General features: G+C 39.6%; 1 protein-coding gene across 1 annotated transcript in view; it reads right to left on the bottom strand.

Annotated features, from left to right (window-relative positions):
• The window catches only part of ASCC3 (activating signal cointegrator 1 complex subunit 3), a 915,848-nt gene that overhangs the window by 89,429 nt on the left and 800,653 nt on the right, over positions 1 to 25,766 (bottom strand). Inside the window, exon 35 of the mRNA XM_089665174.1 lies at positions 22,399 to 22,533. Coding sequence (XP_089521300.1) covers positions 22,399 to 22,533 — 135 coding nt within the window. The remainder of the gene's footprint in view (positions 1 to 22,398; positions 22,534 to 25,766) is intronic.

Raw genomic sequence — 25,766 nt, 5'->3', positions numbered from 1 at the left:
TATGAGATCTTTGAAAGCCATATCTACAAAGGACAGATCTCTGTGCTTGAGGAAATAGGACAAAGGGTCATTCAGTTTAGGTAATCGAATCCCAAAACCAAAATACTGTTCATAAAATGCAGATCAGGCTACTGTAAACACTGCCAAAAAAACAGGGTTTATAGTGTATATAGGGGCATAATGGCAATTAAAATTAATGTACATTTAACTACATTTAGCCTTTTAACCAGATGCTGATTGGTTCTTGAAGATCTACTGCTACAGGGCGGTTGCTCTGTGCAGAATCATACATATATATAGGGCGCGTGCACGGCACACGTTGATCACCAGGTCCCGACCAGTTATTGACTGCCGCACTCGGCAATCGCCTCTGTGAGTGTAAACAACACAGAGCTGTGTTCAATGACAGGGGATCTAGCTGTTTTTATTCCCTGCTAAGCTAAGCAGGGAATGAAACTAGATCTCCAGTAAAAGCAGCACACAGTACACCCCTATCAGACACTTATTTAATCCCATAATAACCTGGATGTTAAAAACCTGCAAATACAGAAATATACCAGTTGAACCTGCAAATAAATCCAACGAGTTTCTACTTTCTTGTGTACTTTGCTGCACTGGAACCCCAAGCAGTGTTATCAGCAATGCCCAGTTCCCTTCTGTGGGCTGTAGAACACCCCTTCGCCATGTTAAAGATTTGAGGATAAATGAGAGGTGTTCTGTAGTACCAAAACATGTCATGACTTAGGATAACAACACTGCTCCTATATAGATACATTACAGTGAGTGGGAGTTGTCAGCCTAGAGCAGGAAGGGTGTTGAAGGAAAGATCACCAGGTGAAACTAAACACAATAAATCTTAAAAAAAAGAAAACAAATTCAGCTAATACACCAGTAAGCTTCAATATATTATATTTTGTACTTGGGTTTAGATATACTTTAAAGCATGTGCAAAAGTAGAGAAGCATTGTAAGCACCTCTTGTGCAGTAGCAGCTATAAGCCTGTGTTTTTCATGACAGCTGGAAGCTGGATGAATAAAACAAAGTGATACAGGTGGATAAATCACTTTTGGAATGCAGGCTGCTACAGCCAGAGAAGCAGTTAATCAAGCACAATAGGTGCTTAATTAGCTGCAGTGGAGGGCAGGGGAAACATCTGGGGTCTAATAGACCCGATTTCTCCATAAAGAGGACCTGTCACCTTCCCAAAGCTATCACATAGTGGGCTTGAGAACCTCTTATGATAGCAAAAAAAATTAAATGGAGAAAAAGTCTAAAAGAATAAAATTTAAAATAAAAACTAATAAAAGTAATCCTATCACTCTGCACATACATGTATGTAAACCACAATTGAGCCACATGTTATACATTGTCGTGAACATCGGAGTGAGAGCAATAATTTTAGGTCACTCATTTACGGTTTACTTTAAAGCAGTGGTCTCCAAACTGAGGCCCGAAGACTGGAAGTGGCCCTTTGCTAGCATTTATCCTGCCCTTGGGACACTATTCCCCCCACTGCTTTGAGGCACTATTCCTAACACTGACATCAACAGTGGGGCATAATTCCCCAAATGACACCATTGATGGGGTATTATTCCTCCCACTGATAGTAGTGATGGGGCACTATTCCTCCCACTGACACCAATTATGGGGCACTATTTTTCCCAGTAATACCAATGATGGGGCATGATTCCTCCTCCTACTGACAACAGGCTCTATGCAACTGAACAACACACCCGAGGCATTGTTTACTCTCATTGATAGCAAGACAGGGACACTTTCTACCCCACTGTCCACAATCCAACTCCCCTAAAGTCTGAAGGACAGTAAACTGACCCTTTATTTGAAAGATTTGGAGACCGCTGCTATAAACTGCTAAGATGTGAAGGCATTTAAAGCATCGCCAATTGATAATTTTAGGCACCATAATTTTTGCCATTTTGCAGGCACAGGCAGTTTTGAGGATTACATTTGGTACCTATTTACTCTACATAACCTCATCTTTTACTATGTACAAAATGTTTTTGAGATTTACATTCCTTGTAAACACTGCGCATGCGTGGGGTAGGATTAGACCTTTGTCCTGATGAGCATTGTCACTAGGACAGATAGTGATGGAAAATCCCAAAATTTATATTTCTGAACAGAAATGAGAGTAAATATTACAATGGGGACAACTGCATAAGAGGACATTTTTAGTACTTTGGAGAGGTTTTATCTCACTCGTATTTCCAAGACAGGAAGTGAAGAGAAATCCCCCAATAAGATTACATTCCTTGTAAACACTGCGCATGCGTGGGGTAGGATTAGACCTTTGTCCTGATGAGCATTGTCACTAGGACAGATAGTGATGGAAAATCCCAAAATTTATATTTCTGAACAGAAATGAGAGTAAATATTACAATGGGGACAACTGCATAAGAGGACATTTTTAGTACTTTGGAGAGGTTTTATCTCACTCGTATTTCCAAGACAGGAAGTGAAGAGAAATCCCCCAATAAGATAGAGAGAGAAAAAAAGGGGGAAGGGTAGCCTTTCCAAACCCTATCCAAAATGAAAAAAATGTCTATACATTTGTGACTTTCTACAGCAATTCTCCATCTTCATTCATAGGACAATGAATTGGCATCTCCACCCCTGTCCAAAGAGCAGAAACATTGACCAAGGAAACTGTGATGGCAAATCAGTCAGGAGCAGACTAATTATCCTGACTAGCAAAGATGATTATATCAAAGGAATGGTTTCCAAAACAAGATTTTGCCTGGTAAAATAGTAAAGCATATGTTTAGAGGGTTTGCCTGGAGTTCCACTTTAGGTTTAACATATTTTTTTGCTTTTTAAAGAAATGTCGCTTGCATTCTTTTCTGTGACTTTCTTCGCTAAGAATAGTTTTATACGTCTCTCTTCTTTCTCTCACATTAATGTTCGCTCATCCTCGGCTTAACTAGGATTTGCATTTTATGGTCATCTTAAATCATGTTATCTTACAGATCTTGACAAGAAAACCTCTATTTCCACCTCAGGAATCCTACTTTAGTATGTTGCAAATTACTCTGTGGAGCTGTCAAGGATAATACTCATTTCAGACTACACATTTTATTCTTGTAATTTTCTAACACAAATCAGCAAACACTGTTAAACATACACACTCAATCATTTACTTTTACACAGTAATGATACTTTGCAACACAGAATTAAGCAGCATTTTTTAATAAATACATCTTTTTTTAAAGACTGATGTACATGAACATGTCATAAAAAGAAAATCTTTTTTCACATACTGTATGTATGTTAATGATCATGTCCTCCCATTGATTCACAGCAGATGGTAGAAGAAATTGAGAGAGACTAACACAAAATATACCTGCTCTACCTCCAAGCTCCACTCGTGCTGCAAGGAAATGCTGGTGCTCGGGTCAGACTCCTGTCTGCCCACACACAATACAATAATAAAAAAAGTCCTGCATATAGCTTTTCATCTTCATATATTTAATGTGTAGTAGATAGCTAAAACCAGTATGCGATCATGTATTAAAAATGCTCTAAAGGCTAAGTGCACCGTATAGAAAAAAACATTTGCAGCAGAAATAAAATGTGTATTTATTATTCTTATTGCATAGCAGCCTATAAAGCATTGAACCCATGATCAGTGGATCATGGGTGCAATACCAGGCTCCTGTAGACTCCTCCCCCAGCTGCATGTCCGTACTGAGGTACAGGCTTTCATTTGGAGAACTGCAGGATATGTCAATGGAGAAGTGCAGTAATCATAGCACTGTTCTATCAAGAACTTCAAGTTTGTCTGCCATGGTTGCTAACAGTACTTTTAGAACATTCATTCCTTCTCAGATCTTTGTGAATGAATTACAGGGGTGTGTGCGTGTGATGATTTCAAAAGAGACAGCCACATATGCTGTCAAAGGAAGGTGGTGTTTCCATTTGGACATGTCACATCTAACACCCTATTGTATGTAATTATGGGTGTAACATGGTGCAAAAAGTGAAGTTTTATCCTTTTAGAATAGCTAACTGTTAAGTGCAACACTTCATTAACCACCTCCTGCCCGCCATATAGTAATATGACGGGTGCAAGGTGGTTCTCTCATTCTGGGAGGACGTCATTTGATGTCCTCCCATTCTCACTGCGCATGCGCGTTTCTAAATCGCATATGTGTGAACAGGATAAAATCCTGAGCTAATCCTGTCCTGAATCTGATGTAACCCTAACATGAACCGCTGAACAACTACTGTATCAATTAATGTGTGAATCAGCTCTGAAGCTGCCTACATATAGGTAAGTACACAACTTTTTATTACACAAGTTTGTCAGAACAGATATTAAGAGGGGGAAAGTGCGTTTTTAGAATTAGTTAGGTAATGCCTGAAATTCTACTTTAACTGCAATACTTTTTGCCCAGTGAATGGACCACATTGGATATGCCCCATCTCTGAGACACCTCTGAATAATTTCAGGTAATTTTTTGAAAGATGACATCTTTAGAACAATTCCTTCTGGCCCAATTACACTCACTAAATGGAACTGACTTGATAGTGTGTGAGGAGAGACAACTCTACCCTTTCAAGGTGGATTTCCTGCACATGACATGCAGAATGTAAATGTAGACACTGAACATGGAAAAACACTAGAAGAGTGACATCTAAAAAAAAAATCAATCATAATCATTCCATTTGTTTGTGAAAAACAATCTCAAATCCTTATCACTGAAATAATATACAAGCTTTATGAGCATAGCTATTGAACCCTTCCACACTAACAGAAGGTCATTGAAAAACCTCCCATACCATACAATTGCATGTCCACAGGGGCTGCCACCTGCAAAACTGAGAAGCTCCTGCCACCAACACATATACACCCTATTGAATAAAAATATATTTTTGAGGAGGAGGAAGAAGAAAGGAGGAATTTGATTGACATTACAAGAAAATGGAGCAAGATGTTACAAAACATCCCAAGAAGAGTCAGAAAAGAGAAGAGGCTTTTTTAATGTTATCTGGAGAACATATCCTGTACGCATGTCCTATTTACATCCTGGGGTCTATGTATAAAACCATTGCTGTGCTGATATCTTAACCAATTGAATGGGTACCGCAAATGTTTGCCATATTATTTGTGATATGTTTATCTTCTATGATCATCAGCTCCCTCTAGCGCCCATAATGGGGTATTTTCATAAAATCATTAAACAAAAAACAAAGATTACAAGCAAACTGATAAACATTGATAGTGTGGGTGTGAATTAAGACATATGCACAGCAAATGTTTTGTACATAGACCCCAAAGTATTGGCAATGCAATGTGACATGGCAATGCGTAATTGGGGTGTGACATGGGAAGCGGAGATAAATCTTCCCAATGGAGATACAAACAGCAGTAAAAAGCCAAACAAAAGCTCTAAATTTTTTTGACTCAATCCACAACAAAGGATTTGGCTGGACTTAAAGTGAACCTGTTATACATGCTAAACACTTAAAACTAAACATGCTGCTTAAAGTCAAGCATCACAAGATGTCTGTTATTTCCTTTATTAGGCAGAAACTGTATTTCGTCCAAATGTCTGATTTGTATTCACTATCCACAGGGACCTAACTTTTGGGATAAGCCCTTCCCAATTGTCACTCCCCTTGTCCAAAGAGAGCAATTCAATAGCTATGGAAGTGGCTATGCCTAAAAGTTCCTATGCCTAAATGTCCCTGCTACATAGATTACAAAGAAATTAAGTGGCAAATACTGCAACTACAGTTTTATGTGTCCATTTATAAATTCATTAAAGCGATTGTCAGGTTGTGAAAAGGCTAGTAATAGTTAGTCACAATCATTTTGAAAATGTTTTGTAGCTTATACAAATAACCTCTTTAGTTTTAATATGTTTGAGAAAAACACCCCACCATTTGTATCCACACAGGTAGCCAAGTACCCTAATCCAATTTCAATAGAAAGGATGTTGATTGTCTTTCATTGGTGCTACCTCTGTGGATATAAATTCTGGGGTGCTTTCCCCACACTCATCAGAACTGAAGTGGCTTGGTTAAGCCACATAAAGTCTTCAACATTACAGAACAAGTCAGTTTGAATGAGATTAACTACTACTAGCTATACCATGACCTGAAATGATCATGTGCTTTTCCAACAACACTGTTAACAATGCGTAATTACAACAGGCAAGGTGCAGTATACTCATTTTGCAAAAGTTGGCAATCCATGCACATGAGTTTGTACCCATTATGAAGTCCCTATTCACAAGTGTGTTAAGGATCTCAATACCTGTAAAAACAATGAGGTCACATCACAGTCCATATGGCACACGATAGTTCCTGTACTTCTTATGGAGTGACTACAAGGTGAATACACAGTCTAGTAGATGTGTGCATATATTTCTTTAGCTTCTAGGAAGGTAATAACCATAACAAAAAACAAAAAAAAATCAAATGCCAAAACATGTGTAAACAAATAATATAAAGCACTTGTCAAAAATGTGTGCAAAAGTAAAATAAAATCTGTACTTGTAGCCAAGCCGCTATTTTATGAAATAATGTTTAAATCTATAAAGAAAACCCAACTTAAATACTATAGCTAAGCAAATCACTCAGTGAGGAGTGAACAGACAGATTTCTCACGTGTTTAAAATAATAATAATATCTACAATTATTATAGCAATATATGACAAGCTTCAAGAAAGAATTGCCCTCTAGTGGGGATTAAGCATTATTACATGCTAACGCTGTACTTCCTCCGCATGATAATTCAGGCATTAGGACTAGTGAAAGCACAAGCAAAAAATGGATTGCATCAATTTAACAAATACTTGATGGTGACTGGATGGACTATAAAAATGGCAGAAATAGATACAGAGGATTTTTACAGACACAAATTGTTTACACACAGAAACATTTTACTAATTGTCAGAAATTCTGAAGAAATGGCAACAAGCACACAATCACAATATGCAATGGATCATTATTTGTGAGCCTGGTCTAAGGAAACTTGTGATTAGTTCAGAGAAAGCGTTTTTTTTTTCTAGCTGAGGAAATGCAGCAGGACAACATTACAGGTAACTAAAAATAATGCTGCAACAGCAAATGTTTGATTCTGGTAACAATTACATTGTACCTGTACCCAAATCTTGCACACTAAGCTATTTACATATTCTCAGCAAGCAGTAAAAGCACTTTAAAGCAGGGGTCAGCAACCATTAGATCTTGGCCAGGTGACTTGTAGATCTCGGTCAGGGCTTGCTGACCCGCCATCCCAGAGCATAAAACAGAGTGCAATGCAGAGGGACTACTTGTAAAGTTGGAGTTGTAATAGGGAGCAAGAGCAGAATAAGTTAATGTCTCCTCTGTAGTGCTGGCTCCTACTCCCTGTCATGGTTGGTGGGTGTAGCACCTGCCAAGCATGACCCATTCAAGTGATTAGGCCACTCTGCAAGTGCCCTGGAACCTTGTGCAGTACAGCAAACAAGGGGTTAAACAGGCAGCGGTATGTTGCTTTCTCACTACATGCTTTAACCCCTTGGACCCCGCAGAAGCATGCAGTTATGGGGCAGTTGCAGAGAGGCCCCATTTACTTGAATGGGTTTCGACTGACAGGCGGTAGCACTCACCAAAAGCAACATTGGGTGTAATACCTGCTGTGGCATATGTTAGCTGCTGCCTAAGCAGCTAAAGCGGGTAGGGATTGGGGGGCAGTAAAACCATGACTCAACCGCAGGGTTTTACCTCCCCCAACTTTACATGTTAACAAGCCCTAAGAGTGCCGCTGCTGGATGCAACTAAGGGGTCATTCACAAGTACAGCAGACACTACTGCTCCTCCGCAAAGTGATCCAAGTGTGTTTGACAGGTAGTACGGAGGCAATATGTTTCCTCCTCACCACTTTATTTAAACCCATGATTGCTGTGCAAAACACACGATTTTGACACAGTACTACAGCAATTAGAGGTTTAAATCTGGTATGAGGAGGTGACACTGGCTGACACTGTGTCCAGTGATCTTTGAACTCCCCCATGTTGTTCAGATAGATCTCCACCTCTTTAAGGTTGCCTACCCCTGCTTTTAAGTTCACCGTTTGAGAAAAAATGAATAAATGCACATTTTTTTGCAAGTAAAAAAAATGTGAATTTAATATTTTTTCTAAGGATTAAGAAACAAGGAAGGATGATATCCCAGTTAATTTGGAAAGCATAAACCTAGTCCTGTGCAACACTAAAAAAGTCTCTCTACAGGATAAGGCTGCTAATTCAGAGACACTCCTTGCAGATGTAATATAAGACAAGGTAACATTCCTAATAGGTTCAAAGGACAACTCCTGCAAAGCCAAGAGAACCAGACTGAGGTCCCAAGGGGACAGGGAATCAGACAGGGGGAGAGATGTGTGTTACACCCTGAACAAGACCAGGAATTGTCCCTTGACGGTACTTAAGGCCAGATATGGCACACTGGACTTGAGGAAAGTCAGTAATGTCTAGAAGGAAAGTTCCTCACCTCGCACAAAGTAAAATAGGACTTCCAGGTGTGATAGAAGACTTTGCTAAAATTCAACTTCCTAGCCTTTAATAAGATAGGGATGACAGAATCCTAAAGGCCCCTGTCCCTCAGGACCATGGCTTCAGCAGCCATTTTGGTAAAGCCTGTGACTAAGAAGCAGGATCTAACACTGGCCCTTGGGAGTGCCCACAGAGTGAATACTAGGAGACTGAGTAGGTCTGAGTATGGCTAGTGGTCTAATTCAGTGCTACGAGGATTATAAGATTATTCATTTAGACCCTGAAAAGTAGGTGAGGGAGAATCGAGAAGGGAAGAAAGATGCAAATCAGCATAAATTGATCCCACAAAGTCACTAGAACATCCACTGTGAAGGCCCGAGGGTCCCTGAACCAAGCGACAAAACTTCCCACTTTGTTGTTTAATCTAAATGCCAGTAGATCTGTGGCAAAGTACTTGAAATATCTCTCGATGGAGAGCACATTCCTGTAGATCTAGATGCTGGTGACTGAGAAAGTCCACCTGCCAATTTTTCATTCCTTCGTTGTAAATAGTCTAAACAGGTCTAAAATTTGAAGTTCTGTCCAACAGAGAATCAAGTCTACTTCTTTCAGAACAGTGCAGCTTCTGGTGCCTTCTTGATGACTGACATAGGCCACTGTTGTCTGGTGTCCGTGTAGAAGATGAGTCCAGTGATGAAAGGTCAACCGAATTTCCCTTAGTTAAAGGATGCTGATGGGAAGGTGTGCTTCCTCTAATAATCATTTCCTCTGCACCCCTCAAGAGTGTCTGGGACTGCACCCCAGCCCATCAGGCTAGCATTCATCATGACAACCTTTCATGACTGAGGAGGAATGGGCTCGCCTGCTCCCATGCTGGGCTGAAAAGAAACCACACCAAGGAGAGTCTGGCATGGGGGGTCAACTGCATGGAACGGTCCATAGCCTTTTTGTCACACTTTGGCAGAATGTTGAATTGAAACAGTCTCATGGAAAAAGTCTCAAAAGATGTGACCATGAGACCAATACCCTCATGCAGACTTGACCCAAGGATTGTTTCTGAAGGGCCCAGGTGTGAGAGCGAAGGGACAGACGTTTGTCCAAGGGCAGGAAGCTCCTAGACAGGGCCCTGTGTATAGAGTTAAACCAAGATACTCCAAGCTGTGAGATGGGTTCAGTGATGACCTCCTTAGATTGAGGATCCACTCAAAAATCTGCAGAGATTGTATTGTCTGGCAGACACTGGCCATCAGGGACAGGGGAAACTGGTTCTATAGGAGAAGACTGTCCAGGTACCCAAAAACATGAATCCCCTGGAAGCGAAGCAGATCCAAAACTGGGCCAAGCACCCTGTGGACAGACCAAATGGGAGAGTGAAAACCTGGCAATGCTTGTTGCTCACCGAAAAACAGCAGATGGTGTTGTGGAAAAATGAGAGTGTGCAAATAAGTGTTTTTCAGGTCTATGGAAGCCAGAAAAATCCCCCATAAGTAGGGAGGCAATGACTGTCAAAGCATTTTCTATACAAAACTTCTGAACCTGCAGAATTAATTTAAGAACCTTTAAATCCAACATGGGCCAGACTTCCCCATTCAGTTTCGGGCCTGCAAAAGGGATTAAGTAATTATGTTGAAAACATACCTTTGCTGGTATGGGAGTTATGACTCCTTGTGACAAGAGTTGCTAGACAAAAGTTAGATGGGATGGGCAATGGAACAGGTTTGATGTCATAATGCATGGAAAAGGCAGAGTGAGAAATTCCAATTTGTAGACCTGAGAAACGACATTCTGGACCTATGTGTCCTAGATTTATTGGGACCAGAAAGCAGACAAGGCTGCTAGACATCCCCCTACCCTGAGAATAGGTGGCACCCTATTTTTATGATTGCCATAATATACTTATCTAAGGTGGGACCAAACAGGTGGTTGAATTCAGAGGGTAACTGCTCAAGGCATTTCATGTTAGCTAACTTTGTAAGCCAGAACTTAGGTCAGAGAACACTGTACATGTAGATAGAGAAAAAAATCATCCTGGAAACTGGGTGAATTGTATCTACCAAGGCATTTACACAGTAGTGTAAGGCCATAAGTAAATGTTCCAATGGGGGTGTGGACTCTGGACAGAGGCATCTGTAGGTTTCGAGCTAGAGACACAGGTCAGGCATTTCATTCAGACAGCAATATTCTGACAGACTGCAACAGATACATATTTGCATGGCAGGATCTGCCAAAGTAAAAAAAAAACTTTAAAGTGAACCTCTTTCGGGTCTTTTAGGAGTGTCTTTCAGTAGATGGCAAAATCTACCACAGGAAGTGCCCACTTACAAAGGATACTTTCCTCAATAAAATATGGTTTAGTGTAATGTTTTGAAGAAAAAAGGAAATTCCCTGTGTGACACCAGTTCCTATAAAGAATAAGCTCTACCAGCGAATGAATCGGAAAATCTTGGCTGGTTTAGGGAATTTAAATGGCTCCGTGCTAAACATCTGGGGGTGAGCAGGTTTCTCTAATGCTAAGCAAGAGTGTACTGCATCAGTAAGGGTAGTTACAGTTTTTTTTTTTTTAGCTTGAGCGAAAACTCAGTACTAGGAGTGTTGTCCTGATCTGATGCCACAGAGGGTGAGGAGCTACTTCTCCCTCAGGAACTACATCTGGCTCAAGGGCAAAATCAAAGGCTGGGGGGTGCACAGAAGGAAGCTGGAAGGGGCACATTTGTGACCCCTGTTGTTAATGGCTGCAGTAAGAGCAATAATTCTGCCCATAAACTGTGACAATATGGCAGAAATGAATTTCTGTATAGGAAAGAGAAGATGGCAAAGGCTGAATGATCTGCTGAAGGACCAGAGGAAGGCAGAAAGTCAAAAGAAAGGGTACTAAGGACCTGAAAGGAAGAACATCATTCCCCCAAAGCGACTAAAAGCTGAGCCTGAGCTAGCAAGACCATCTGACTCTCTTCTGTTTATAACCTGCCAAGTTTGTGAAATTTGTCCGCATAGGGCTACTAATAGCTTGGCATTAATAATGGAGAGAGGGAGATGCCTCCTCTCAGCCATCTAGGCCACAGCAAACCCAGGTATCATGACAGAAATCACCTATGTGTCCAAGGTGTGGTTTTGGAGATCTCATCCAAATAGGAAAAGGTATGCAGTAAGTTCCCAGAGGGTGGCACAGAAACAGTGAATGCTCAGTTGCACAGAATCCTCGAACCAGTGCTGTGGTACTGGGTGCCCTCAGAAACTGTATGCAGGCTTTTGATGAATGCAGTAGTTTGAAGAAATCAGCAAGAAAATAATACATTCACATATCAATGGTAAAGGCTATGAGACCATCTCCAAGCATCTTAATGTTCTTGTGAATACAGTTGCAAAATACTATTAAGAAACCTAAGGTCCATGGAAGTGTAACCTTCCTAGATGTGGCTGCAAGAGGAAAATCTTCTCAAGATTGGACGGTATGATCGCGCAAATGGTAGACAAAGAGCCAAGGAAAACTTCCAAAAAGATACAAGCTGAACTCCATAGTCGCGGTACATTAGTGTCGAACTGCACCATCCATCACTCAGAAGTTGGGCTCAAAGGAAAAAGATCCAGGACGACTCCAATGTCCAAAAACAAACAAGCCATACTGGAATTTGGTAAAATGCATCATGCCAATCCACAATGCTTCTGGGAAGCTTTTTGTCACATCAACCCTTTGTTAACAGACGAAAATAGGAAGCTTTTAAAGAAAAGAACACAGTACCTATGATGAAACACGGAGAAGGCTCAGCTAGGTTTTGTAACTGCCTTGCTGCACCTGGAGCAGAGTGTTGAATATGGGAAGGGCACAATGAAATCTTAGGATCTTCGCTTTCAGAGAAAAATCTACTGTCCAATGTCAGAAAGCACTGTCTTAGTCACAGCTCTTGGGTTCTCCAACAGGATAATGATCCAAAACATACATACAAAACATTGCGCTATTAAGTGGCCTTCTAGGAGCCCTGATCTGAATCTTATTGAACATCTATAGTGAAAAATGCAGTCTGGAGAAGGCATCCTTCAACCCTGGGAGGCCTGGAACAGTTTGCTCAAGAACAGTGGGCCAAGCTACCCATTGGCAAGTGCAGAATTCTCATTAAGAGCTATAGAAATCACCTGTTTACAGTGATCGCAACTATAGATTGTGCAACAAAATATTAGGTTAAGGGTACAATCATTTTGTCAATGCCATTAAGTTGTTTTATTATTTAAAATATTAGGTTGAATCAAAATTTACAGCAAAGTCTGCTTTTTTTTCTTTTGTAATTTTCAATTAGTAGGTCCTTTTCTGTATGAGCTGATGGCAAAGAGAAAAGTTTTGTGCACCTGTTGTTTTGCATTACATGGGGCAAAGCATGGGTTCACTTTAAAAATCTCTACCATTTCCGGTGCTATTAACATTAAAATACAGTTGCAAGAAAAAGTATGTGAACCCCTTGGGATTACGTGGAGTTTTGCATGAATTGGGCATAAAATGTGCTCTGAACATCATCTAAGTCACAACAATAGAAGAACACAGTCTGCTGAACATAATACTACACAAACATTAGATGTTGCCATGGTTTAATTGCACATAACATGTAAACATTCACAGTGCAGGGAGGAAAAAGTATGTGAGGCCCTAGCTTAATGACTTCTCCCAGAGCTAATTGGAGCCAGGAGTGAGCCAACCTTGACTCCAATCAGTGTGATGATATTGGATGTGTTGCTGACAGCTGTTCTGCCCTTAAAAAACACACACCTGTTTTGGGTTTACTGGTTTCAAGAAGCACTGTCTGATGTGAACCATGCCTCGTAGAAAAGAGCTCTCAGAAGACCTACGATCAAGAATTGTTGACTTGCATGAAGCTGGAAAGGGTTACAAAAGTATCTCTAAAAGCCTTGATGTTCATGTGTCCACGGTAAGACAGACTGTCTACAAATGGAGAAAGTTTAACACTGTTGCTACTCTCCCTAGGCGTGGTCGTCCTGTAAAAATGACTGCAAGAGCACAGCGCAGAATGCTGCATGAGGTAAAGAAGAATCCCAGAGTGTCAGCTAAAGACCTACAGAAATCTCTGGCACATGCTAACATTTTTGTTGACACATCTACAATAAGGAAAACATTAAACAAGAATGGAGTACATGGGAGGACACCACGGAGGAAGCCATTGCTGTCCAAAAAGTATATTGCAGCACGTCTGAAGTTTGCAAAAGAGCACCTGGATGTTCCACAGCACTACTGGCAAAATAAACTGTGGACAGATGAAACCAAGATTCAGTTGTTTGGGAAGAACACACAACACTATGTGTGGAGAAAAAAAGGCACAGCACACCAACATCAAAACCTCATCCCCACTGTAAAACATGGCGGAGGGAGCATCATGGTTTGGGGCTGCTTTGCTGCCTCAGGGCCTGGACGGATTGTTGTCATTGATGGGAAAATTAATTCCAGAGTTTATCAAGACATTTTGCAGGAAAACGTACGACCATCTGTCCGCCAACTGAAGCTCCGCAGAGGATGGGTGATGCAACAGGACAATGACCCAAAGCATACAAGTAATTCAACAAAACAATGGCTGCAACAGCACAGAATACGCCTTCTGGAGTGGTCCAGTCAGAGTCCTGACCTCAACCCGATTGAAATGCTGTGGCATGACCGTAAGAGAGCCATTCACACCAGACATCCCAAGAATATTGCTACACTGAAACAGTTTTGTGAAGAGGAGTGGTCCAAGATTACTCCAGATCATTGTGCAGGTCTGATCTGCAACTACAGGAAACGTTTGGTTGAGGTTATTGCTGCCAAAGGAGGGTCAACCAGTTATTAAGTCCAAAGGTTCACATACTTTTTCCTCCCTGCACTGTGAATGTTTACATGTTATGTACAATTAAACCAGGGCAACATCTAATGTTTGTGTAGTATTATGTTCAGCAGACTGTGTTCTTCTATTGTTGTGACTTAGATGACGTTCAGAGCACATTTTATGCCCAATTCATGCAAAACTCCACGTAATCCCAAGGGGTTCACATACTTTTTCTTACAACTGTAAGTTTGATGCGTTAAAAGCTATTTATAACGTTTTGACCAGCCGATAGCTAGTTCTTTCTAGAATGTTTATATTTGTTCCCAACCATCCACCAACATGCTTTTGGGGTTGAGCTGACAGTGGTACCCACTTTCATATTTGGTGGTCCTGTCCCATAGTTAGCCATTTTGTGGGAAGAAATAATCTGAATTATCTCTACACTGTTTTCTACTGTGATCCTTTTGATCCTCTTCTAGCACTGCTTAACGTATGCCACCCCAATTGTATTTAAACTGTCAACTCCAAGTAACAACAGCCACTAAACAAACTATAGTGAAGGCCTGGAAGACTAACTCACCAAAGACAGTCACAAAAGCTATGATCCATGCTAAAAATTGATGCAGTCCTTCATGATAGGATTGAACATTACATTAATCTATGGCAGTCATGGATCTGCCACTTCTTACCCCCTCACTTTGATGGTTCTCTCCTGCTCTACTAACACCTCTGTCTCCACCTCATTAACTATTATTATTATTATTATTATTATTATACAGTATTTATAAAGCGCCAATAGTTCACTCAGCGCTGTACATTACAAAGGGGGACAGAACATGTGACAGAACAATACCAATACAATGCAAAACATGAGGGGATCGAGGGCCCTGCTCTTTCGAGCTTACAATCTAGAAGGGATGGGATAGTGGTACAGGAGGAGATAGCTGTGGGGGATGGAGTGGTAGGAAGAGTGGAGGAGGTCAGCAAGTTAGCAGGGGGTGAGGTAGGCTTCCCTGAAGAGATGGGTTTTCAGGGTGCGCCTAAAGGAGAGGAGAGTAGGTGATAATCTGATGGGTTGGGGCAGGGAGTTCCAGAGGATGGGTGACACCCTGGAGAAGTCCTGGAGGCGGGCATGGGAGGAGGAGACCAGGGAACTAGAGAGAAGGAGGTCTTGTGAGGAGCGGAGTGTGCGTGTTGGGCGGTACTTGGATATTAGGTCAGTGATGTAGTTCGGGGCAGTATGGTGGACAGCTTTGTACGTCAGTGTTAGGATTTTAAATTTGATCCGTTGCGCAATCGGAAGCCAGTGGAGGGATTGGCAGAGGGGGGTGGCGGAAATGGAGCGGTTGGAAAGGTGAATGAGTCTGGCAGCCGTATTCAGGATCGACTGAAGCGGGGATAGCCAGCGGCGAGGCAGGCCAGTGAGGAGGGAGTTGCAGTAGTCGAGTCGTGATATGATGAGGGAGTGGATGAGCTGTTTAGTGGTTTCTGGGGTTAGGAACGTGCGGATTTTGGCGATGTTGCGGAGGTGGAGTCTGCACGAGTTTGTTAAAGATTGGACTTGGGGCTGGAAGGATAGGTTGGAGTCCAGAATGACACCAAGTACTCTGGCCTGCAGAGCGGGTTTGATATTGGCGTTGTTGGATGTGATGTAGAAGTCAATGGGGGGTGGGGTTCGGGCTGGGGGGAAGACAAGGAGCTCGGTTTTGGAGAGATTCAGTTTAAGGAAGTGGAGCGACATCCAATCTGATATGTCGCTCAGTAGGTGTGTGATTTGGGCAGAGACCGAAGGGGTGAGGTGGGGGTTGAGAGATAGATTTGTGTGTCGTCGGCATAGAGGTGGTAGTTGAAGCCGTGAGAGTGTATGAGTTGGCCAAGGGAGGAGGTGTAGATGGAGAAGAGAAGGGGCCCAAGGACAGAGCCTTGAGGGACCCCAACAGAGAGGGGGAGTGAGGGGGAGGTGGTAGCATTATAGGTAACGCTGAAAGAGCGTTGTGACAGGTAGGATGAGAGCCAGGAGAGAGCAAAATCTCTGAGGCCGAGGGAGTGTAGTATTTTGAGGAGGAGGGGGTGGTCAACTGTGTCGAAGGCCGCAGAGAGGTCAAGGAGTAGGAGCACTGAATAGTGGCCATTAGCTTTGGCGGTTAGAAGGTCGTTGGAGAGTTTGAGTAAGGCGGTTTCGGTGGAGTGTAGGGGGCGGAAGCCAGACTGTAGGGGATCGAGGAGGTTGTTGTCGTTGAGGTGAGAGCATAGGCGGGTGTAGACGAGACGCTCGAGGAGTTTAGATGTAAGTGGGAGCAGGGAGATGGGTCTGAGGTTGTTCGGGTCATTGGGGTCCAGGGAGGGCTTTTTATTATCCCTATTATCTCTTACTCTCTTTAGTGCCAGACCTCCCTTTGACCCCAAGGGACTCCCCCTTCTCCCTGCTCAGCCCCCCCCCCACCTTCTCCTGCCACATCAGATTTGGCTACTCGCAGCAGGTCACTACCTACCTCCAGATATCCATTAACGTAAAATTACCCACTATGAACAGTTCACCCATGGTTGTATGTCCGCAATATTTCTCCCTACTCGCTTGGCTCTATAATGAAGAATCTCAATTACACCTTTGAATAACAGTTTATCTTTTGTTATTCTAATACTGTCAATGGTAATGCCTTCCTACATATTTACTGTTTAACCTACGATCCTTATTATTCTTTGTAATTCGACAGCCATGTCCTTTGTTAAACTAATAAAAACAGTGAACAAGAATAAAACAAGTTTGATGAACCTACATTTTTTAAGCAAATTAAAGCTGTATTGCATTACACAAACCTAGACCCCATGAATTCAATGTTAACATATAACATAACAATAATAAAAACACAAAACATTTATCATTCAAAATCATTTCAATCTATGACCTGAGGGATTATACAACTTTCCATCCTGACATTCATCTCCAGCATGTGGTTTTACCACCACCTACTGTAAGTCTCTATAGTGATCAGTGCAGTACTCAGTGCACTCAGCATTTATGTTTCTTAGTCTCCGGCTGCCATGTCATTCACTTAACTGAGCAGAAAGAGAAGGAAAGCCAAAAACAAGAGGGAGAAGCAGGAACCACTTCGCCAAACAAAAAGAGAAAAAAAATTAACGTAACGTGACACTAAACGGTTTGAATTAAAAAATAATTATTTTCAGGTATGTATTCTTATAAATACCTTTTATGGTTCTCACCCAAATTCCTTGTTTTTTTTCCCACTGTGATGTTTTCCTGTTAGAGTATGACTATGTTCTTCATGCTCCCACTCTATGCAGGAACCTAGCCACCCTCTCTTGCTCCCTCCCAAGATGGACTAGGGAGTGGACTAAGGACCATGAAATTTGTAGTGTGCATACAGCAGTGAACATAACCACAATGTGCACTGCTCATTCCAAACAAATGAAAGTGAGAAGCAAAAGGAGAGGTTTAGGAGCTCATGGATGACATTAAAATGAGGCAGCAAAAAACAATAAGAAACAATCTCATGAAAGATAGATTACAGGACCATTAAGTAGCAGATGTGTACAGATTTTATTTCTTTTTTGTTGAATAAGGATATTGTTTATTGTCACTTTAAATATCTGTGTGTAGGTTTCTGTCCAACCTAAACCCAGGCATGTGGTGCACATTTAAATGGCTTCATAAGCATATGCCCAGGCCCCTTTTAATGACATGTGAACTGAACCTAGTTTTTGAAAAAAAAAAAAAAGAACGTTCTCTCTTTCTCAAACACGGAGTAGCCTCTTACTCCTTGCAGTGTATTTGTATAGAATTGTATAGAGCTTGCATTTCATACTAAAAGCTCTGTGAGAAACAAACTAATTCTGGCTGCTAAAGATTGGATCAGACACAGAATTTTCTTGTTAGTAGTGACAGATCATTTTCCGATTTTGTTGGATTGCTGTAGAAAATTATTACCACATTATTACTGTATGCTGTAGATCTGTTCAGCAACAATGACTAGTCGACATATTGTGCAAAGAGGGAAAAATACATTAACATTCTAAAATGAATACTGATATCTAAGTAACAATATATCAAATGGTAGAACTATTATTAGCACTATTTACTGTTTAGATTAAGTGTATGAATATAAAGTTAGTATAAACTGCTTTGTGTGTTTTGTAGTAGTGTGCCCATCCTCCAATGCCTGTCTAACAGTATAGGTGCAATGAAATGACTTCACGGCAGATGGAAGAGCAGGGAGGTCAGGCTAACAGGGATCAGCCCGCTGGTGGCTTGTCCAACTAAAAAGGAGAAAGCCGAACATGCAAAACACAAGTCTTTTACCATTTAATAAAGAAATAATTTTGAATACAGGAATTTTCAACATTATGTTGTTATCTTTCTGTATATTCACAGCATCCCGCTTTACTTTTTGTGTAATTTTCCCTTGACAATTTCACTTAAAGCTAATTAGCCTATTTACCCCATGGTATGTTATTCCCTGTTGCCAAAACTGTTAAATGCTTCCATAAGTAGAGAAAAGGCATTAGCACCAGACAGATGCAATGATACTAGCTGACAATGGATGTGTGAAGCAATTGCCTTAATTAGGAAGCTCATTAATTCACACAGCATAAAAAAAAAAGTTCTGGGAAAAAAAAAAGTCTCCAAAATGCTGTATCATTTATTTTACAAGAATCAGACTCATAAAATCTTTCAATTTACACCTTTAATGGGGACACCTCGAAAGTGAATGTAATTACTAATTAAAGCTAAACTAAATCTATGTAAAAAAACAGGGTATGTTTAGAGGACCTCTGTAGTTGTACTACTAAGCTAGAGCATATTTGAATGTCTGCACAAAATAAAAAAAAATCAGTAAATCCTTGCAATAAATGCACATTTTCACATGTTTTAGCCCTTTAAAATGTTCATGTACAAGTAAAGAAATATACTCGATATGAAATCCAGTGTGCTCCTTACCACCAAGAGTGGACAACACAGTACTCCTGCTGTACTGAAATCCCAAGTAGTGTTGTCAGACCTGCCCAGTTCTCCCCGCTAGACTATAGAACACCTCCTATACTCATTTCCATAACATAAGTGAGGAATTTTGTAATCCAATGAGGAGAACCAGACATAGTAGATACAGTAAAACGGTATGGGTTTTCAATGCAGAGATATCAACTCAAACAGGCAGCGATGTTGGCTCAAACTGAGGGTTTTGAGCTCATTGGATTTTTGGATCAACAGTTGTTTTTCCTGTATTTAATGTGGAACTAAAGCCCATGCACACCCATTCCTCCAGCAATGTTATGGCTGCAAGTTTCCTCCACAGCACTGACTTCTTCACTTGATCTTCTTCTGGGTTTGGCATCTTCAGCCATCTTGACTGGGTCACGCAGGATGACATGACTTCCCTGCATTTACACAGGAGTTGATTCATCCTGGTGCCAAAAATGCAGAGAATGAGCATACTCAGCTCTGTGTATAGTCTAAAGAAGTTTGCAACCACCCTGGAATTCATAAAGAGACAATCTTCAGAAATCTGTCTCCCGTTCATGCAAAAAATGGCACAACTAGCCACAGATTCAGGTAACTGCTAACTGGTAAGTTATATATAAATCTGCAACATTTTGGCTGAGATATAATACTTACACATGCAGCAAAATTAAATCCAACATGATTGAAGTCTTATTTAACTCCATTTTTGTTATTACAGATTTGGTGGTATTTCTAAAGGAATTATTTTGCAGCGATAGCGCCAGAATATAAAGGTGACACACACTAGAACTACCCGAATCTTTTGAATGAGTTGGAGCAAGAAAACTGCTGCATGGCTTCCATTAATTTGGAACAGGATTTGTTATTATGGACACCTTGTGAGAAAAGTGTCAGAAATGCGTTATCGAATTGCTCCTATAGTATGGAGATGATTTACTAAGACTGGAAAGTGCAAAATCCGATGCAGCTGTGCATGGTAGCCAATCAGCCTCTAACTTCAGCTTGTTTAATTAAGCTTTGACAAAAAAAAAGCTGGAAGCCGATTGGTTTCTATGCAGAGCTGCACCAGATTTTGCACTCTCTAGAAAAAAATTGTGGGGATAGGTGCATATGTTTCAGATAGGTACTACTTTTTTTTGCTCAGACACACTTCAACTTTACCAAAGGATTAGCTTGTTAAAAAAGCATAGATCACTAAAAATTAAATCTACTATCGTGCAGCTAAAATTTGTATTTAATCCATTATCCTAGTGAAAACAAAATTGAAAACTATTGAAAAATGTCAGAATTTCAGAAAATAAGGGTACAATTTAAATCTTAAACACACTAAAAACATGTAATAACCCAAAACACAAAGTAACTTGTGTCTTTTGTCAGAAATATCAGATGGAACACTGATACAGTGGAAATGGAAAGAATGAAAGAAACGTACATTTAACATGTCAGTTGAGAAAAAAAGTTACAAAAAAATAAAACACAGTACAATACTCTGTACTAACATAGCTTTACATAATAAGCAAACATTTTCCTTTTTACAACAATTAAGTTATACTGTGGAAATAAACAGTTATACACATAGAAGAGCACAAGCGGAGATGATGGCTGCAAATAATTAAAATACATAGCTGAGATACACTGGTGACATCACAAAACCAGCTGTGAGGGAAACCTATCAACAAGTTTGTTTAAAATTGCTATGTTTAATAGTTATTAGCAGCTTGTCTTTTTTACTAATTTGTAGTGATGGCGACTTATTTTATTGCTTTATTTGGTCTACATTTCCCTCTTTATATGTCCCTTTAGTGTTTTCATAAAACACAAATTTTCTCTACATAATTATGTTGCTACTATGGTCTCTATTTCAATTAATACGTCTTTGAAACATAAAGCTTATTGTGTATGTATTAACCACTTAAGCTGTGGAAGATTTTGCCCCCGTCATGATCAGCCCATCTTTTGCTATACAGCACTGTGCTACTTAAGCTGGAAATTGCACAGTCAAGAAACACCAACAAAATAAAATTTATATAATTTCTTCCCCACAAATAGAGTTTTCTTTTGTTGGTATTTGATCGCCATTGAGTTTTTTATTATATGGATGAAAAAAAGACCAAACATTTTGTAAAAAAATATTTTTTACTTTTTGCTATTAAACACATTCAATAAAAAAAAAACTAATTTCTTCATAAATGTAGGCGAAAATACATTCTGCTACATATTTTTCGGTAAAACAAAATCCCAATAAGTGTATATTAATTGGTTTTCGTGTAAGTGATAGTGTCTATAAACTATGGGATATATACTGGAATTTGTATTTATTTATTTTTTTATATACTAGTAATGGCGCCAATCTGACACATTGTGGGAACTGACTAAATGACAATAATATCTCCGGAGACACTCATACAGTGATAATTGCTAAAAATATACATTGTCACTGTACTAATGACAATGGCTGGCAAGGGGTTAACATCTAGGGGCAATCAAGGGGTTTATTTTGAGCCTAGCAAGTGTTAATGTGCATACCGTGTGCTGCTTTGTACTACAGATCAATTTATTTCTCTTTCCTGCTTAGCAGGAAAAAGAAACAAAGCGATTGCACCCTCTGTATAGTGCTCTGTTGTTTACCAACACAAAGCTCTAGGCTGTGATTTGACACAGCCAATCAGCAGGTCCCGACCATGAATCATTGGCCAGGTTCTGTTGATGAACTCACGCTGTGTCAAATCACAGGGGAGTAGGCGTGCGAGGGCACTCAGAAGCATGTAATGACATACGGTACGGCCTGCAGCTGCCACCCTGCTGAAGTACAAGTACTGTGGCATGTCAGCAAATAATTAAATAGCACAAAATGGAGGACAAGTTAAGAAAAATTCTTGGAAGTGGTTCCACTGAAAAATCAAGGAATATGTAATCGTCTTTGCATGCAAAACACAAAGAATGCATATAATGTGCCAAGAACAAACGATGACCCACAATTAGTAGATGTTCCATCAAATGTCTTAATATGTAAAATGTGCATTAAATGAATGAGAGAACACAAAGTAAAATGCAGTTAGAATATTAAATCAATCATATGATTAGGAGCAACAATCAATAAAATATAAAGGTTTCTTACTGTCAGTACAGAAAGCAGATCTTCAACTGTGCAATCTGCTTTCAGTCGGTCCCTAAACATGCGAACAGTCTGGTGTTTCAGATAATAATAAGAGGCAATTCGTCCATAGGTTTGTGGCTCAATACCACGATTATCCTAAAAATAAACAGCAAAAATACACATGACATCTCTACCCACCACATTCAATTCAGGCTTCTTCAATTCTGTCTACCAAATAGTACAAAACTATTGTTTTTATTCTAAAGCAAAATGGTAAAATACTGTAATCCCTGAATTCAATATTTTCAAATAATTTACCTTTTGTGCTTGCAACCAAAAAAACACCTATTGTAGATGCAATTTAAAACCGGAACAGTCTATATTTTGGATGCTTTTACAAACCATCCATGCACTGAGCAATAGAAATGTATCCCCCAATTTCTTCATTACATTAGATATTATTAAGGTATTCATTTTTCCTTCGAGTACATGGAAACCCCACATTTTTTTTCAGCATGTTTGGCATTATGCCTCACCCTATAAAGTTTTTTTAAACAAATATTTTTTGGTTAATCTGTTCTGAAGTTTCTTACCTTGAGCATCTGTTCAGAAAACATTTATCCAATTATGATCACTATTGTAAATGGATAATAGATTGCCCTGCTTGAGACATGGGAACAATAGGTAACCCTGCATAATGGTCAAGTTCTGATGTAGATTTTCTTGTAAACCAAAATAGCTATACAGAGCAGTTTGACACTTTTCTCGCTTTGTATCTAACAGCTCAAATTTTCCATGTTTAATTTGTACCTTAGAGACATTTGAATGTTAATAAATCCCTCTCTTTGCAACTATCATTTTTACTTCAGCATACAGTGTGAAGTCGTGAAAAATTCCTAATTAGGCACGGACTCCTCTGTACTTCTACCATTCATTTGCTTTCATTTATCATATGTCATTAAAAAAGAGAAATTGATATAATTATTACCAAGTACACTTGAACATTAGAAGATGGAAGAAATAATTTAGGTCCAAAATCACAAAATTACTTCATGTAAACTGCAGTCGTTTACTAGAATCTCAAATTAAAAAAGAAAGACTAGAGCTGCAAGCAAATGCAATAAATTGGGAGACTAAGTGCCCGGTCACACCGGTGTAATTTGCAAATTGAAATCGTATTTGAAATTGCATCTAATGAATGTGAATGCCAGTATCTTAACATGTGCGATTTGCTGCAGTGCAATTTCTTAAATAGTTCTTGCATTGCTTTTCCTGCAGTTTTGTTATGATTTCACATACATAGAGTATAATGGAAATCACACTGCAAATTGCAAAAAATCGTTGAAAATCTTCACAAGTAGCAATAAAGTCTTTAGAAATCGCACCCAAAATCGTGCTGAAATTGCACACAAATCGCAGCGGTGTGACCGGTGACTAAAAGATCTGAATATATAAACAAGTGTAAAGTACAGAAAGGAAAATGCTATATCAATTTAATCATATCTTATAATGTACCATTAGCTATATACAATATGTGAGCAGTGATCCATGAGTGACCCTAACAGTTAAACACTGAGCATTAGATATTTACTCTTATATAATTCTAAAACTGTGGAATTTCATTTTAATGGTTTGTAATTATTAATATGATATATATATATACACATTGTATGTACACATACATACAATGGATATAAAAAGTTTACACACCCCTATTAAAATGTCAGGTTTCTGTGATGTAAAAGAAGAGACAAGGGTAAATCATTTAAGAACTTTTTCCACCTTTAATGAGACCTATAAACTGTACAACTTTGAAAAACAAACTGAAATCTTTTTTTGGGGCGGAAGTGAACATAAAAAAACTAAAATAATGTGGTTGCATAAGTGTGCACACCCTCTTGTAAATGGTGATGTAGCTGTGATCAGAATTAAGCAATCACATTCAAAATCATGTTAAATAGGAGTCAGGACACACCTGCCATCATTTAAAGTGCCCCTGATTAACCCCAAATAAAGTTCAGCTGTCCTAGTAGGTCTTTCCTGACATTTTCTTAGTCGCATCCTACAGCAAAAGCCATGGTCCGCAGAGACCTTCCAAAGCATCAGAGGGATCTCATTGTTAAAAGGTATCAGTCAGGAGAAGGGTACAAAAGAATTTCCAAGGCATTAGATATACCATGGAACACACTGAAGACAGTCATCATCAAGGGGAAAAAATATGGCGCAACAATGACATTACCAAGAACTGGACGTCCCTCCAAATTGGGAATTATGAACAGTTCCAAATACCAGTCAATATTGGCACAAAACCTTCAGGCTTCTGCTAGAAAGCTGTAGATGAAGAGGAACTTCATCTTTCAGCATGACAACGACCCAAAGCATACATCCAAACAACAAAGGAATGGCTTCACCAGAAGAAGATTAAAGTTTTGGAACGGTGAAGACTCATGGACTCATGGCTTACAGCACTGAGTCCTTAAAGACTGTCACATTTTTTTAATGTGGTATCATGTTTATTATTATAGACTTTTTTTGGGAGGTTATAAAACCACACTTATTGATATTGGTCTTGTCACATATAGAGATGTTTTGATTTTTGTTTTTCTGAAGCACAGCGCTTACCTATTAATAATTGATATATTTTTAAGTGCTACTTCACTTTTTAGGAGCAGCCGTGAATCCACACTGCTGTCACAGTGTGGGCACAATAATAATATTATTTAACATATTGATACTAAGCGCTATAATACACCGTGTTCCAAATTATTATGCAAATTATATTTTTCTCATTTACCTAAATAATTGATGTAAATAACAGTCAGCATAATTCTCATGTTATCAACTATTAAGAGTACAATTAAAATTTTATTGAACAAACCTCCTAATGATAACAGTATTTTTGTTAAACATAAAAAACTTACAATGCACTGTTCCAAATTATTACGCACAGTAAGTTTCAAAACACTTTATAGGTTGTAAAGAACTGAACATTGTCATTTGTTGTGTTTGCAGCATATTTACTGAAATTAAAAGCTATTTCAATCAAACTTTTAACAACATTTTAACTTTTTAAACATTTTAACAGGTCACGTTACATTTTAACATAGGACCCCTTATTTGATAGCAGCTTCACAAGTCTTGCATCCATTGAACTTGTGAGTTTTTGGACAGTTTCTGCTTGAATTTGTTTACAGAATAGCCTGCCAGAGCTGCTAATTAGATGTAAACTGCCTCCCACCCTCATAGATCTTTTGCTTGAGGATGCTCCATAGGTTCTCAATAGGATTGAGGTCAGGGGAGGATGGAGACCACACCATGACTTTCTCTCCTTTTATCCCCATAACAGCCATTGATGCAGAGGTATTCTTTGCAGCATGAGATGGTGCATT

The sequence above is a fragment of the Staurois parvus genome, unplaced genomic scaffold, assembly GCF_062004578.1.
Source record: "Staurois parvus isolate SC_StPar_1 unplaced genomic scaffold, SC_StPar_1.0 ptg000048l, whole genome shotgun sequence".
NCBI classification, from domain to species: Eukaryota; Metazoa; Chordata; class Amphibia; order Anura; family Ranidae; genus Staurois; species Staurois parvus.
Note: the sequence above shows the minus strand (reverse complement) of the source record. Positions and strands in the feature narration are given on the sequence as shown.